This window comes from Cucurbita pepo, chromosome 2, assembly GCF_057944985.1.
Source record: "Cucurbita pepo subsp. pepo isolate OVF chromosome 2, ASM5794498v1, whole genome shotgun sequence".
In the NCBI taxonomy this organism is placed as follows: Eukaryota; Viridiplantae; Streptophyta; class Magnoliopsida; order Cucurbitales; family Cucurbitaceae; genus Cucurbita; species Cucurbita pepo.
This window is the reverse complement of record NC_141799.1, coordinates 1,817,302-1,833,050: the sequence shown is the minus strand read 5'-3', so window position 1 is coordinate 1,833,050 and position 15,749 is coordinate 1,817,302. Positions and strand designations below refer to the sequence as shown.

General features: G+C 36.9%; 3 protein-coding genes across 5 annotated transcripts; 2 read left to right on the top strand and 1 right to left on the bottom strand.

The window, feature by feature from the left end:
- Positions 1–581: 581 nt before the first annotated feature.
- Positions 582–2,487, top strand: LOC111788273 (uncharacterized protein At2g39795, mitochondrial). 2 transcript variants are annotated; one of them, XR_002814120.2, is made up of 4 exons: positions 583–945; positions 1,054–1,385; positions 1,847–2,057; positions 2,145–2,487. XR_002814120.2 is itself a non-coding variant. In XM_023668587.2 (3 exons), exons 1-3 carry the CDS (start codon positions 712–714, stop codon positions 2,004–2,006), a joined length of 726 nt encoding a protein of 241 aa, XP_023524355.1. In that variant the 5' UTR covers positions 582–711; the 3' UTR covers positions 2,007–2,487. The 2 variants fall into 2 exon arrangements, 1 of the variants encoding a protein (XP_023524355.1); XM_023668587.2 differs by having other exon boundaries at positions 582–945; positions 1,847–2,487.
- A 1,977-nt stretch (positions 2,488–4,464) lies between these two features.
- Positions 4,465–5,065, bottom strand: LOC111787623 (zinc finger protein 3-like). The gene has a single exon (XM_023667641.2). It carries the CDS (start codon positions 5,041–5,043, stop codon positions 4,465–4,467), a length of 579 nt encoding a protein of 192 aa, XP_023523409.2. The 5' UTR covers positions 5,044–5,065.
- Positions 5,066–8,548: 3,483 nt separating this feature from the next.
- Positions 8,549–15,220, top strand: LOC111788137 (two-component response regulator ARR12). Of its 2 annotated transcripts, XM_023668356.2 has the most exons (6): positions 8,549–8,830; positions 9,587–9,739; positions 10,900–11,280; positions 12,437–12,513; positions 12,592–13,608; positions 14,862–15,220. In XM_023668356.2, exons 1-6 carry the CDS (start codon positions 8,701–8,703, stop codon positions 14,937–14,939), a joined length of 1,836 nt encoding a protein of 611 aa, XP_023524124.2. In that variant the 5' UTR covers positions 8,549–8,700; the 3' UTR covers positions 14,940–15,220. The 2 variants fall into 2 exon arrangements, with proteins under 2 accessions (XP_023524124.2, XP_086977004.1); XM_087120878.1 differs by lacking the exon at positions 9,587–9,739.
- Positions 15,221–15,749: the final 529 nt, after the last annotated feature.

Genomic DNA, 15,749 nt, shown 5'->3' with positions numbered 1-15,749 from the left:
TAGTCTGTTCGAAGTAGGGCTTAGTACTATTCTTCCTTTGGTTCGAGCCTTAGTAAATGCGTTTTAAAATCGTGACAATATCTGCTAGCGGTGAGCTTAGACTATTACAAAACTCAAGCTTCATTTTTATAGCACCCCTATCGAGTTCTCCTTAACTTCTATTCGACTTCCTTGCACTTGGCCGGAAGCAACGAGAAGACAAGGGAAATCAAAAAAAAAAATTGGACCCGCCTACCATTTTTTACACATGAGGGTATAATAGTCTTTTTCTCTTATCTCTACCCGTAAAAAAAATACTCTTGAACTTTTAACTGTGTTTTAAGAACCGATTTGAGTTTTATTAATATTCTCCAATTTTTTAAAATAATTTGAAAATATTAATATTTATGAAATTTTAATTAATACCTATTACTTTAACAAAAAAAAAAAAATCAAATTCAAATTTAAAATTGATGTATATTTTTAAAACATAATTGTAAATATATATATATTTTTATTTTTTTATTTTAAAAAAAAAATGTTAAATTGTTTAGGATATTAACGACAATTATTTTTTATTTTTTTTAATGTGCTCGTTTGCCGAAGTAAAAACCTTTGAAGCTCATTTTTGGGATATTCTGAGCTCCGGGACTAAACCCTCTTCCTTCACTTCGTTCCAATTGGGACCAAAAACCCTGAAGCTGTAAATTTTTACCGCCGGAATCTTTAATCATGTCGGCGATTTTCCGATCATCCCACCGGAAGATTCGATCTTACAGTACCTTCTTCACTCGTCGATTATGGTGCCGCCACAGTTCTCCTTCACGAAGCACAATCATCTCAAAATCGCTCTTCACCAGGCCATTCGTTTCCGCCGCCTATCCCAAATCTCCCTTCGATGCCATCGCTCTCAGAGTACTTCGTAACGAGATTGAGTACCAGTCAAATTACGCTCCTCCTCATCAGGTTCACCGATTATTTTCTCTTCCTTCTCTCGATCCATTTCCTTGTCCTACATTTTGCAATTTGCAATTAAGAATGTTTGCTTTAACTTCTTGCTGCGTAATCTTATAGCCTGCAACGAGATTCGGTGCATTTTCGGTTGAAGACCGACCGGGAATGCAGTGGATTACATTGAAAGGGAAATTTGGAGACACTGAAGATATTAAAATTGAAGCGACGATGTTTGATGGCTGTGAATCGGTTCCCAAACTTGGAGACGATAGCGATGGTGAAGAGGACCTTCGTCTTCACATTAGCGTGCTTGTTGACATTTCGAAGGGGGAAGGTTCTGAGGATTTGGAGTTTGTGTGCTCGGCATGGCCTGATTCTTTGGAGGTTCAGAAGCTATATGTTCTTAAACGAGATATGTCTCTTGCGAGACCCTACATGGGGCCTGATTTTCGGTATTGCTCATCTCAGATACTCAGTTTCTCGTCCTTTCTGTGATTTTGTTGTTGCTTTGGCCGCTTTTGTATGGTGATTACTGATCATTGACCATTTTGTTGTGGATTTGGCTGCCCCATATAGGGAAAAAGCGTTCAATATGGCTGTCCTGTAGTAACTCCTCAATTAAAATTCAACCTCAAATCTATCTGGTCTTAATAATTAACAACGATTCGCATATATTTAAAATGGTAATTGATGTTTTATTCTATGATCTATGCTCGGATTAGCTAAATACCGTTCTTAAAATTTCTCCTACATCCATTAGTATGAAATTGTCAGCCACATTGTATTCTAGAGCTGCAATATTGGTTGGCTGGTATCACAATGCACAATTTAGTTCAGTGAATTTAAGTTATAGGCTTGTTGGGCTCTAACTCCTTTGTTTACTAATGATACTTTTGGTATTTGTTGATTTCAGGAAATTGAGTGGCAAAATCCAGACGAAATTTCGGGAGTTCTTAGCAGAAAGGGGGATAGATAAGGAGCTTTCTATGTTTTTGCATGAATATATGATGAACAAAGACAGATGTGAACTTATTCGATGGCTGGGAACTGTCGAGTCGTTTGTGGAAAGATAAACCATACGCTTCATTGACAACATCGAACACGGTTGTTACCATTTTTTGAAGGTATTCAAGATTATGTTTTCTTCCTTTATATCATCATTTGCAATAGCCATAGTTCATGAATCATGATTAGTGTTAACATCTATGCAGTTGTTTTATTTTTTGGGGATCATCTGTTAATAAAAAGCTGAGGGACCGAGTGATTACAAACAAGTAGAACTTAGTGCCTTTGGTGATTACAAAAGGGTCTCTACCAGTTGGCTAAGAACACCCAAAAAAAGGTGGAAAACTTATAGCTTTAGCTGACAAAAAGCCTTCACAATTGATCCTGCTAGAATCATTGAAAGAAATGACTGAACTGTTCTTTCTCTAGATTATTGGTTATATGTTGCAGAACTATGTGATCTTTGTTATCAATGTTGTTTGACTGTAATTGCTAGCTGCAATCATATCTTTTGGAAATACAAATCATGTTATGGATTTGGGATCTAAATTTTTCTTGAATGTCAGTCACTCGAAAACCGTAGAGGTCGTGGCCAATTTCTCTTGCTTGTGCTCTCGTAATAATGTCGAGTTTGATCTCCTATTTCCTTTTCTTCACCCACTTTGAGTTGGCTTAGTAGTTAATAAGAGTCAAAATACGTAAATATAGTAGGGTCATACGGTTTTCTCGTGAGAATAGTCAAAATACGTAAAGGGTTTAGAGAGAATGAGCTCAAGTTATAGTAACCATCTGTAACCACCTATTTAAGTTGATGTTGCTATATCAACTAAATGTAGTAGGGTCAGACTGTTTTCTCGTTAGAATAGTCAAAGTACGTGCAAGTTGACCCAAAATCACACAGCCGTCCTCCTCACTTCATGCATATCTATACATGCCAAAAGGGTATTATTATGATCATATAGGATTTTTTTGGGTTGATTGTCTGTTTTGTCTGCATGAATGTTGCTGAGTTTTACGTTAAATTCTTGATCTTACTGGAATTATCTGGGTGGTCCCTGAACTTTGAAATTTATGTCTATTTAGTCCCTAAACTTTTCAAATTAGACATGAATTCAAATTTATATTTGAAATTTTAAAATTTTTTGAATTTTTTTGGATTTGTCAAGTACTTAGTATTGAAAGTTTAGAGATTTCTTAGTTTTATTAGTAAACAACAAAAGGTTTTGATGTTTTTTAAAATATATTATATTTATGTTGGTGTCTTGAATATCAACATGTCGATTGGTTTAGAACTAAACTCTCTCGAATAAACTTTTTTAAATAAGAAAAATAATGAATTTTCATGATGTTGACTGAACCCGACTTTTTTTTTTTAAATAAACAAAAATTAAAAAAAAATGTAATTAGATGCGCAAAAGTAGCCAAGGTCATTCTTAAACCTTAATTAAAATAATTAACATCTAAACATTTTGATTAGTGTAGGCCATTTTTGTCTTCTAATCAAATCTATCAATCAATTAATCTAATTGGTTTCTTACCGTCCAATTGACAAAGTCTAATTAATGCAAATAAATAAATAAAATTAAAAAATTAAAAAATTGAAAATTAAAAAAAAAATTGTAAATAAATTAAGCTAAATTAATAAAAATAACCCTAATTTATACTTTATCTAAAAATATTGTTAATTTAAAAAAAAAATCGAAAAAAGCTAAAAAATATTTTACTTTTCAAAAAATATTTAAAATATGAATGAAACTATTAAAAGTTTATTAAAAGTTTTAAGTGTATTATTTAAAAAAAAATAATTAATACTTTTGGTTGAAACAAAATATTAATTTTCCCGTAATGTTTTTTTTTTTTTTTTTTTTTTAGTTTAAAGATATTATTAAAATGTTTATAAGTTAAAAGGGACAATTTTTTAGATAAAATAGTCCATAAATAATAATAATAATAAATTAATCAATCTAATTTTTCAACTTATTTTCTATTATTTAATTATTACTAAAGTAATATATTTATTTTGTTGATTGCTCCACTTAATTTCAAATTTCATAATTAATTATAATATAATGTAAACAAATTTATATTCCATATATTTATCCAATAAATGCATACATCTGAATAAAGAAACCAACAACATTTATTGCAAAAGGAAATAATAAAATTGAAAATTTTCAAAAAATAAAAAAATAAAAAAATATTATCCTATCATATTTTATATTTATTTATTTATGCAAATGTGTGGCACGTGAGATTTTTTAATTTTCATTTCCAATTTTGCACCAAATTAAATTTATATAATATGAAAATCTTGACTTTAATTAAATGGAAAAAGAAGAAAGTCCTTTAAAAAAAACTATATATATTATACAAAAATAATAAAATTATTATTAATTAATTTATCGCTAAATAGACATATAATCTAAAAGATATATAAATTTAAATTAAAAATTAACAAGTAATTTAACCCAATAATTAAGAAATAATCTATTATTAATAATAAATAACAACAATAATTGATTGGAGTTAGAGTTTAAGAGACAAGTCAAGGAAATTGGTCTGACCTTGATCTTGTTTGGTCTGAGAATGAACAATATTCTCATTACCGGCGTTTGAGCCTCCAATCGCCGGGCATCTAGCCACGTCATCATACCTCCCAAAATTCCGGTCACCAATCGCCGTAGTGAGCCGCTCCACCGCCGGCTGCTGACCCATAAACACAGGCCTCGGCCACAATGGAGGAGAGGAAGTAGGCCCACCAAAAAAGCCCAGAGGCTTCTGAATTTGCTGAGCGTGCGCGTGAATTCCCAACGACCGTCTGTGAAACGCGCCGCCGTGAAGCGGATTTTCGGCCGCCACCCAATGAAATCTTTGAACTCGTTTGGCTAAAGTCCTCTCTCGTTTGTGGGCATTTTGATGGCCTCCCAAAGCTTGGGAGCTGAGGAATTTTCTGTGGCAATAATTGCATGAGAAAATTCTGGGGTTTGTTGTTGAGAGGTGAAGATCCAGAACGGTGCTCCGGTCGTCGGAAAGTTCGCCGGTTTTCTTGTCGCCGTCTTCCTCGACGTCCTCGAAAAGTGGGGTTTTGTCGGCTTGGAGTTCCATGTTGAAAGGGGAGAGGTTTGGTTTTTTTTGGAAATGGATTGAGAAAATGGATAGGGTTTGGATTTTTTTAAAAGGAAATTTAAACTATACTCAAAATTACAAAATAAATAAATAATATATATATATATATATATATTTGAAGTTTTTAGGGTTCGAGATACTTCAATTTAGTCAATGAAGTGCCGAGATTGAGTAGATATCACTCTTCGACACTGTACAAGATTCAGATAAATGCCCTCAATAAAAGAAACTACGTAGTCCCGAACGAAAGGAATACGAGAATTATACTGTTTAATTAACTATTTTTCCACGTCTAGACACTAATTGATGCTAAGTTTACATAATGTCAATATTCATTTATTACGGGTAAATGTTTAAAGAATTTGATTCATGATACAAGCGAACAATATGAGACGTTAGTCAAATAAAAACTATGTCATTCGAGTCTTAAGGGCACCACGTCCTTTCTTTTTTACTGTATATCTATCTATCTTTTATTTTTGTGGTAGAGACCAGAGAAGTCTTCTTTTGAAATTTATGATCAATGTCGTTTACTTTCTTGCATGCTCGTTAAAAAAAGAGGCAAATAAATAAATAAATAAATAAATTTACAGTCAACTTAAGTATAGTTTAATTGGTTTAGACATAAATAACTAGTTAAATTATAAATAACGGTTAAAAAATGCTCTAAAAAATTTCCAAATTATAAATCGTTTAAAAATTAACCTATCAATTATTAAAAGATATTGTACTAAAAAATATTTAAATAATTAATTCCTAAAAGGTTTATAAAAAATAAATAATATTTTTGAAATTCAACCTATAATTTACTGTATTTATTATATTGAAACTAAATTTTTAAAGATCTTTTGACATGAAAATAAATAAATAAATAAAAGGAAATTCCACTATTTTTTTAATCTTATTTTATTTAATATTGGACTTGGTCATTTGAATATAAAATATTTTTTATTTCAAATTTTTCTAAATTCAACTTTATTTTGTTTAAATTTTTATTTAATAAAACCATGTGTGAAAAAACTAGTATTTTAAATTATTTTTTTATTATCCTATATACAAGCAAGATAATATAATATAATATTTTACGAGTTATATTAATACCGTAGTTTTTTTAATTCTCAAAAAAAATTTGACTTTCTAATTTTTTTTACTCGAGAGTCCATATCAGTCACTGTTGAATTATGCTCACTTCGCCAATTAATGTTGTTTTTTAACTTTAAACATGTATTTACAAATATTTTTCTTCGTGGCGGTGACCCGCTAGCTATTTGCACAAATTTGAGGGGTAAATTTTAAAAAATAAAAAATAAAAAATATGATTTTTTTTGCAAGGAAATAAATTTTATTTCACGACGGGCCAGAGGGAGTATTGTCGATTGTGGGCCCATGGTCATCTGGTCGGCCCATGGGCCTACAAACACGGACAATCATTTTCAATAAGCAAACATTGGGCCTGGTCTTAACATTGGGCCTGGGCTTAACACTGGGCCTGGGCTTAACATTGGGCCGAAATATTTCTTTTTAGCAATAATGATTATATTTACAAATTAAATTTAATATATTTTTTTTATTAATAGTATGTTTTCATGGTTACATATGATTGAACATCAATATTTAATACTAAATTAATTTATTATTAATTAAAATAATGCATAAATAAAAGAGGTTAGAAGTTTAAATTTTCAATTCAGGCCTTCTATATTTTTATTTTTGTATATTTAAATTTAAGGTTCTAAAAGTATCAGCGTGACAACATACTAATATATAACATAATCATATTCAAAGTAATAAAGATTATAAATATATTTTGATCTTATCGTTAAGAATATATATTTTATTTATACGTATCTTAAAAGATACCTTAAAAAGTACATAATAATTATAATTTAAAATTAATAAAATAAAATAAATAAATAAAAAGCATATAGTATAAATATGTAACATCATCGTATCTATGAATATCTATTTACAAAATCTTTAGTCCACTAACTTCCATTCAAGGAAAGCTCATCCACCCATGTCACCAAAGGCTCATCTTTTTCTTTATTTTAAAAAAATGCCTATATTTTTTAAAAATTACAATATTAACCCTAATTTTTATAAATATTTTAAAATTATCTGTAATTTATTAGAATATTAGATAAGATATTGACGTGATCACTCAATGACACGATGTGAGTAAGATAACGACATTGATTTTTTTAATATTTTAATAATTTTTTAATTTTAAAGATTAATTATGAGAGTAATATTATAGTTTAAAGCATTAAAAATATTTTATAGATAAATTTAATATATATATATATTTTAATTTTGAAGAGATTAGTCCACAAACTTTATAATTATTATTTTTTAGTCCTTCAAATTATATTGTTTTTCCTTTTAGTCCCTATCAACTTGGTTTTCATACATTTTTTTTTTTAGTCCTTGTATTAATTCTTATTTACACTCAAGTTAGCATACCAATATAATAAGGGTCTACCATGCTTCAAATGTGATATCTTTTTACAGTATATGGAGCTTGTCACGTCTATATACACGTAGAAATTATATAATTTTAATATTTTATCAAAAATTCTAGTGACCCAATAGAGCTGATTTGTGATATCGAAAAATTCAATTCTAGGAGATATCGTACGTTTTATCGACTCCTACATAAAAGGGTTAATTTTGTCCAAAATTTAAGTACCTGCCGAGTTAATGAAACAAAACGTGGATTTTGTTCGGAATGGGACATGATTTTCTTGGTCGAAGAGAGTCAAAACGCACACTCCAACATCATTTTCCCCTTAAAAATTACTCAAAAGCTCCCCTTTTCCCACTTTATAAAAGTTAAAGCTGTTAACACCTTAATTAATTAGTTAACTAATTTATTTTGTATTCTAGTGAACTGAATCCACATCAACGGTCATGCGCCTTCACACGTGTCTTCAATAAAGCTTTGCTGTGCTCCTGTCCACACTTGATCTCAGCCTCCGGGAATCTTGTACCTTATCTTGTTCCGAATCTACAAATGAAATACCCATTTGTAGACCGGTTTTTTTCAAGCTCGGTTCGGCTCATGTTATGTTCTTATTTTTGAGGTTATTTAGCAAAATAATAATAAAAAATGTAAAAATAAAAACAAAAAACAAAACATTTTACTAGCAATTTTAATGAAGAAAAAAAAGTAAAAATTAGGATGTTTTGTCGGGTCAACCTCTGGTCAAAAGCGCGTACATGACACGCGCCGGAATTACAAATTGTAGACCGGTTTTATTTTAAACTCGGTTTGGTTTATGTTCTGTTCTTATTTTTACACGGTTTTGTTTTGAGGTTATTTAGCAAAATAATAATAAAAAATGTAAAAAAAAACAAAACAATTTTAATGAAAAAAATGTATGTTTTGCCGGGTCAACCACTGGTCAAAAAGCGCGTACATGACACGCGCCGGAATTACAAAACGCAAAACGAAATTCCATTTCTTTGTTCCATTTTCAGCGAAGTCTACAGAGACTCCCTCTGCTTCCTCCGCAGCTTTCTCTCTATTTCACGTCCCTCATTTCCTCATTATTTCATCTGGGTGTCGCCTAACATCACTCAAACAGCTCAATTACTTCCCCAAATCGAAGTTCTTGTCGGTCGGAAGCTGAAACCATGACGGTTGAGCCAAGAGTTGATGACCCAAATGACCAATTTCCGGTTGGAATGCGTGTTCTCGCCGTCGACGACGACCCCACTTGTCTTTTGATCTTGGAGACTTTGCTTCGCCGGTGCCACTATCATGGTAATTGTCGGTTTAATGTTTGTGGTTTGTGGATTGAGGATTCTGTTCTGTTTGTGAAGATTGTTGAATTGATTGAATGCAAGGGAATAAGATTGATGTTGAGCTTTAATTTGGAAGTTTGGACTCCCTTAATATCTTATGGTTTGATTTGGTTTAATGTGTTGACATGTGGTTAGCTCTTAAGTTCTATATGCCAATGATTTGTTCTTGTTCGGTTCATGTGAGATTCCATGTTGGAAAGGGGAACGAAACATTTGTTATAAGGGTGTGAAAGTCTCTCCCCAGTAGACATGTTTTAAAATTGTGAGGTTGATGGCGATACGTAGCGGGCCAAAACGGATAATATCTACTAGCAGTGAGCTTGAACTGTTAGAAATGGTATTAGAGCTAGACATAGGGCGGTGTGGTAGCGAGGACGCTAGGCTCCCAAGGGGGTGGATTGTGAGATCTCACATCGATTGGAAAAGGGAACGAAGCATTCCTTATAAGGGTGTGAAAACCTCTCTCTAGTAGACTCATTTTAAAACTGTGAGGTTGACGGCGATACGTAACGGGCCAAAATGGTTTGACCGTTTTGGTGGCATGAAGAATTTCAACTCATCTAAAGTTCATTTCTTCTTGCTTCTGACTCCCTATTAACCGTTTGACGACGTGACTTTTTCGAAGGGTCGGTGGGACATGGGAGCCTTAGCTCATGCATTGATTTACGAAAGAACCAATCAAATGTAATTTAATTGTGTTCATTGGATGTTGCAGTCACTACGACGAATCAGGCTATTATGGCACTCAAGTTATTGAGAGAAAACAAGAACAAGTTTGATGTGGTTATCAGTGATGTCCACATGCCTGACATGGATGGATTTAAGCTGCTTGAGCTTGTGGGGCTGGAGATGGACCTTCCTGTTATTAGTAAGCTTAAACTGCACTATGCTTTGAAGTTTTTTTTGCTGAAATTTTGAATTTTTTAAAGTTGATTAGATCTTACATCGGTTGGAGAGGGGAACGAAATATTCTTTATAAGAGTGTAGAAACCTCTCCCTAGCAGACGCGTTTTAAAACCGTGAGACTGACGGTGATACCTAACAGGCCAAAGCGGACAATATTTGCTAACGGTGGGCTTGAGCTATTACAAATGGTATTAGAGCTAGACACTGGGCTGTGTGCTAGCGAGGACGCTGGCCCCCAAGAGGTGGATAGTGAGATCCCATGTCGGTTGGAGAGGGGAACGAAGCATTTCTCACAAGGGCGTGGAAACCTCTCCCTAGTAGGCGCGTTTTAAAACTGTGAGGATGTGATGTCCCACATTGGTTGGGGAGGAGAACAAAACACCCTTTGTAAGGGTATGAAAACCTTCCCCTAGCAGACGCGTTTTAAAGCCTTGAGGGGAAACCCGAAAGGGAAAGCCCAAAGAGGACAAAATCTGCTAGCGGTAGATCTGGGTCGTTACAAATGGTATCAGAGCCAGACACCGGACGATGTGTCAGCCTTCTCGTTGTTCTCCAAAGGGAGTAGACACGAGGCGGTGTGCCAGTAAAGACGCGGGCCCCAAAGGGGGGTAGATTTGGTGGCGTTCCCACATTGATTGGAGAAACAAACGAGAGATAGCGAGGACGCTGGCCCCGAAGGGGGATGGATTGTGATGTCCCACATTGGTTGGGGAGGAGAACAAAACACCCTTTATAAGGGTGTGGAAACCTTCCCCTAGCAGACGCGTTGTAAAGCCTTGAGGGGAAGCCCGAAAGGGAAAGCCCAACGAGGACAATATCTGCTAGCGGTAGATTTGGGTCATTACAGAGGATGATGGTGATACGTAACGAGCCAAAGCGGACAATATCTGCTAGTGGTGGGCTTGAGTTGTTACAAATAGTATCAAAGCCAGACACCAGGCGGTGTGCCAGCGAGGACGCTGGCCCCCAAGGAGGTGGACAATATCTACTAGCGGTGGGCTTATGTTTGCCGTTTTCGTACTAAAAAGTGGCCTATTTTGCACTTCTATTCTTTATTTAGTGTGACACTACTGAATGTTAATTTGTTCTTTGTTTCATTTTGATCTGTGAACGTGTTCTTAGTGCTGTCTGCAAATGGAGATCCCAAACTTGTGATGAAAGGGATAACTCATGGAGCATGTGATTACTTGCTGAAACCTGTTCGCATTGAGGAGCTCAAGAACATTTGGCAGCATGTTATCAGGAGAAAGAAATTTGATCCAAAGGATCAGATGAATTCTATCAATCAGGCCAAGCATGATTATGAGAATGGTGAAGAAGTAGCTGATCCAAATGGGAAGTTTAAGAAGAAAAGGAAGGATCAAAACTATGATGAGGATGATGACCAGGATTATAACGGGCAAGAGGACGATGACTCGTCGACCCAGAAGAAGCCTCGTGTTGTTTGGTCTGTTGAGCTGCATAGGAAGTTCGTAAATGCTGTTAACCAGTTGGGCATAGATAGTGAGTACTTCATCCTTTCTCGCTCTCTCTCTCTCGGGTTGAAAAGGGTTCTTCATTCATAACAAATAGGGAAATGAAGTATTCCTAATAAGGGTGTGGAAACTTTTCTCTAACAAACACGTTTTAAAATTTGGGGGGGAAGTTCTTAAAGGAAAAGCCCAAAGAGGACAATATCTACTTGCGGTGGGCTTGGACTGTTACAAATGGTATCAAAGTCAAACATCGAGCGGTGTGCCAGTGAGGACACTGGGCCTCAAGGGGGTGGATTGTGAGATCCCACCTAAGTTGGAGAGGGGAACTGAGCATTCCTTATAAGAGTGTAGAAACCTCTCCCTAACAAACATGTTTTAAAACCTCGAAGGGAAGCCCTTGAAGGGAAAGCCTAGTGAAAACAATATTTACTAGCGGTGAGCTTGAGCTGTTACAAATGGTATCAGAGCCAGACACTGGGCGGTGTGCTAGTGAGGTTGTTGGGCCCTCGAGGGGGGTGGATTGTGAGATCCCACATCGGTTGGAGAGGGGAACGAAATATTCCTTATAAGGGTGTGGAAACCTCTCCCTAACGCGTTTTAAAACCTTGAAGGGAAGCCCTGGAAGGGAAAGCCCAAAGAGGACAATATCTACTAGGGGTGAGCTTGGGTTGTTACAAATGGTATTAAGGCCAGATACCAGGCGATGTACTAGCGAGGACACTGGCCCCTAAGGGGAGTGGATTGTGAGATCCCACGTCGGTTGGAGAGGGGAACGAAACATTCCTTATAAGGGTGTGGAAACCTCTCATTGACAGAAGCGTTATAAAACCTTGAGGGAAGCCCTTGAAAGGAAAGTCCAAAGAAGCTAATATCTGCTAGCAGTGGACTTGGGCTGTAACCATGGTATCAAAGCCAGACACCGAGCGATGTGCCACTGAGGATGCTGGGTCCCAAAGGGGGGGGGGGTGAATTGTGAGATCCCACATCGGTTGGAGAGGGGAACAAAGCATTCCTTATAAGGGTGTGGAAACCTCTCCCTAACAGACGCGTTTTAAAACCTTGAGCGGAAGCCCTTGAAGGGAAAGCTCAAAGACGACAATATCTACTAGTGGTGGGTTTGGGCGGTTACAAAAGATTTCTCGAATCAACGCTTCTTTCACTATCCATCTCTTTTTGCTATGCAGAGGCAGTGCCCAAAAGGATTTTGGACTTGATGAACGTTGAAAAGCTCACAAGAGAAAACGTTGCTAGTCATCTTCAGGTAAATAGTCTTGTTATTCATATTGCACTCAGTCATTAGTTTTAGAAGCCTAACCAACGTGAGCTCTATGGACTGCAGAAATATAGGCTTTATCTCAGGAGAATCAGCTGTGTAGCAAACCAACAAGCTAACATGGTGACTGCATTGAGCAGCGCGGACCCTTCGTATATGAGAATTGGTTCTCTTAACGGTATCGGGAATTTCCATTCCGTCACAGGACCTCCACCGTTTCCCAACACTGCTTATAGATCTATCCCGACCACCGGGATGCTCGGTCGATTGAATACTCCTGCTTGTATGGGCATGAATGGCCTTTCTTCCCCGGGAACCGTTCCACTGGAGTCTACATTTCAGCCAAGAACCCGCAGTGCGAATATGTTCCAGGGAATGCCAGAGTCATCAGGATTTGATCAAGTACAACACGTTAAGCACGGCACCCATGTGGACGATCTCGCTCGTGCTTTTGATCAGAGAACAGTGTTTTCTGCTGCTGGTCATTTGAGTAATGACCCCTTGATTTCAGTAGTATCTGCAAGCTTGGAAAGTTCACGTCCTTCGGTAGATAGTATTCGATGCACGGGTGACGATTGGTCGAAGGCTGCTCGTTCATCTAGGATGCTCTTGCATATAGGAAATTGTGTTTCTGACATTGCTTCAATATCTACTCAATCCCATGATTCAAGAACAGATACTCAATGTCAAGCAGCCACGAATAGCAATCGATATGATCGAGTAATCACAAAGGTTCCTGTTCAAGATTGGAATGATCTAGAGGACGCCTATTACGACACGACCGTGGCCTGTAGCTCATCAAATTCATTCGTACCACTGAATGGTGCTGCAGAGACGTTACCAAAGCGTTTCGAAAATCAGAACACAATCTTCTCTAGAAGCAAGGATTTTAACGTGCCTAGTCGAGCAAATGATCTCGATCGTGCAATGGTGGATCACGATCAATTCAAGAAATCGTCTATCGAGACATCGATCATGTTGAAACAAGGAGTTTTGTATGATCATCAGCAAAAAATGCAAGCTAGATTTTGTTCAAGTAACTGTGGTTCCTTGGAAGACATAACATGTGCAATGATGAAGCAGGTAACATCTTTTCTTTTTCTTTTTGTCTTGTTAGTGGAGAAAGAGTGTATCCTTTCCCATTTGAAACCAAAAAGTTCACTCGAAACCGATAAGCCTCGGTTAAATGGCACTTACTCGGGGAGTGTATAGTATCGAAATTGTGAGTAGGGCAAGTTAGCGACCAAGTTAACTGTAACGGCCCTAGTCCACCGCTAGCAGAGATTGTCTTTTTTAGATTTTTCTTTATGGGCTTCTCCTCAAGGTTTTGAAACGCGTCTACTAGGGAGAGGTTTCCACACCTTTATAAAGAATTCTTCGTTCCCCTCTCTAGCCGATGTGGGATCTCACAATCCACCCCCTTTTGGGGCTCTGGCTCTGATACCATTTGTAACAGCCCAAGTCCACCGCTAGTAGATATTGTCTTCTTTAGATTTTTCTTTATGGGCTTCCTCTCAAGGTTTTAAAACGCGTCTACTAGGGAGAGATTTTCATACCCTTATAAAGAATTCTCCGTTCCCCTCTCTAGCCGATGTGGGATCTCACAATCCACCCCCTTTTGGGGCTCAGCGTCCTAGCTGGCACACCGTCCGGTGTCAGGCTCTGATATCATTTGTAACAGCTCAAGTCCACCGGTAGCAGATATTGTCCCTTTTGGACTTTCCCTTCCTTCCCCTCAAGATTTTAAACCTCGTCTACTAGGGGAAGTTTCCACACCCTTATGAAGAATGTTTTATTCCCCCTTTCCAACCGATGTGGGATCTCAAAATCTACCCCCTTTGGGGCTCAGCATCCTAGTTGGCACACCGCATGATGTCTGGCTCTGATATCATTTGTAACAGTCCAACCTGTAGCAGATATTGTTCTTTTTGGGCTTCCTCTTTTGATTTTTACTCAAGGTTTTAAAATGCGTCTACTAGAGAAAAGTTTCCACACCCTTATAAAGAATGTTTCATTCCCTTCTCCAACTGATGTGAGATCTCATAATCCACCTCCTTTTGGGTCTCAGCGTCCTCGCTAGCATACCTCCTGGTGTCTGACTCTGATATCATTTGTAACCGCCCAAGCCTATGGCTAACAAATATTGTCCTCTTTGGGCTTTGCCTCAAGGTTTTAAAACGCGTCTACTAAGGAGAAGTTTCACACCCTTATAAAGAATGCTTTGTTCCCCTCTCTAACTAATGTGGGATCCTCTCATCCGAGTTGTATGCAACTTTTCGTCTAGATTGCCATAGCTTCTCTGTAACAATTACGAACAACAATTTGATTCTCTGCAGGAACAAGATGGTGCAAAATTATTGGAAGGAGATTTTGGATGTGATAATTTTCCTTTTGGAACGTGCACGTGCTTGTGAAGCCGACCTACTCGAACAAAGGGTCCTCGACTCGGACTGCCAGCGTTATCTAGTTTTGCGTCGAGCGGATTTTAATGTATTTAGTCCCTGCAGGTTTAGCTCTGACCATGTTCTTATTTAGCTTTCTACATGGTCTGTTTTCCTGTTTGGCAGAGCAGAAGTACTCAAGGAAGTCTCTTTTCCATTTTGATTCCATGACTGTTTATATTGCTTTTAATGTTGGCCAACAATTGTACATTGTAATTCATATGGGTAATGATTTTGGGTTTCTTTATAAGGGTGTGGAAACTTTTATAAGGGTGTGGAAACTTCTCCCTAGTAGACGCGTTTTAAAAACTTTGAGGAGAAGCCCGAAGGGGAAAGCCCAAAGAGGACAATATCTGCTGGCGGTGGGCTTGGACTGTTACAGATGGTATCAGAGCCAGATACGGGGTAATGTGCCAACAAGAACGTTGGGCCTCGAAGGGGGTAGATTGTGAGATCTCACATTGATTGGAGAAAGGAACAAGTGCCAACGAAGACGCTGGGCCCTGACAGGGGATGGATTGTGTAATGATTTTGCTCTCTCTCATGTCGGTTTCTTTATAAGGGTGTGGAAACTTCTCCCTAGTAGACGTGTTTTAAAAACCTTGAGGAGAAGCCCGAAGGGGAAAGCCCAAAGAGGACAATATCTGCTAGCGGTGGGCTTGGACTGTTACAAATGGTATCGGAGCTAGATACCGAGTAATGTGCCAACAAGGACGTTGGGCCTCGAAGGGGGGTAAATTGTGAGATCCCACATTGATTGAAGAAAGAAACAAGTGCCAACGA

What these genes read in the sequence shown, in the direction of transcription:
- LOC111788137 (XM_023668356.2), top strand. Translation starts at nt 8,701, where the DNA reads ATGACGGTTGAGCCAAGAGTTGATGACCCAAATGACCAATTTCCGGTT. An exon ending in TCGCCGGTGCCACTATCATG is followed by an intron (nt 8,831 to 9,586) that starts GTAATTGTCGGT and finishes TGGATGTTGCAG; the next exon opens with TCACTACGACGAATCAGGCT. An exon ending in GATGGACCTTCCTGTTATTA is followed by an intron (nt 9,740 to 10,899) that starts GTAAGCTTAAAC and finishes ACGTGTTCTTAG; the next exon opens with TGCTGTCTGCAAATGGAGAT.
- LOC111787623 (XM_023667641.2), bottom strand. Translation starts at nt 5,043, where the DNA reads ATGGAACTCCAAGCCGACAAAACCCCACTTTTCGAGGACGTCGAGGAA.
- LOC111788273 (XM_023668587.2), top strand. Translation starts at nt 712, where the DNA reads ATGTCGGCGATTTTCCGATCATCCCACCGGAAGATTCGATCTTACAGT. An exon ending in ATTACGCTCCTCCTCATCAG is followed by an intron (nt 946 to 1,053) that starts GTTCACCGATTA and finishes GTAATCTTATAG; the next exon opens with CCTGCAACGAGATTCGGTGC. An exon ending in TACATGGGGCCTGATTTTCG is followed by an intron (nt 1,386 to 1,846) that starts GTATTGCTCATC and finishes TGTTGATTTCAG; the next exon opens with GAAATTGAGTGGCAAAATCC.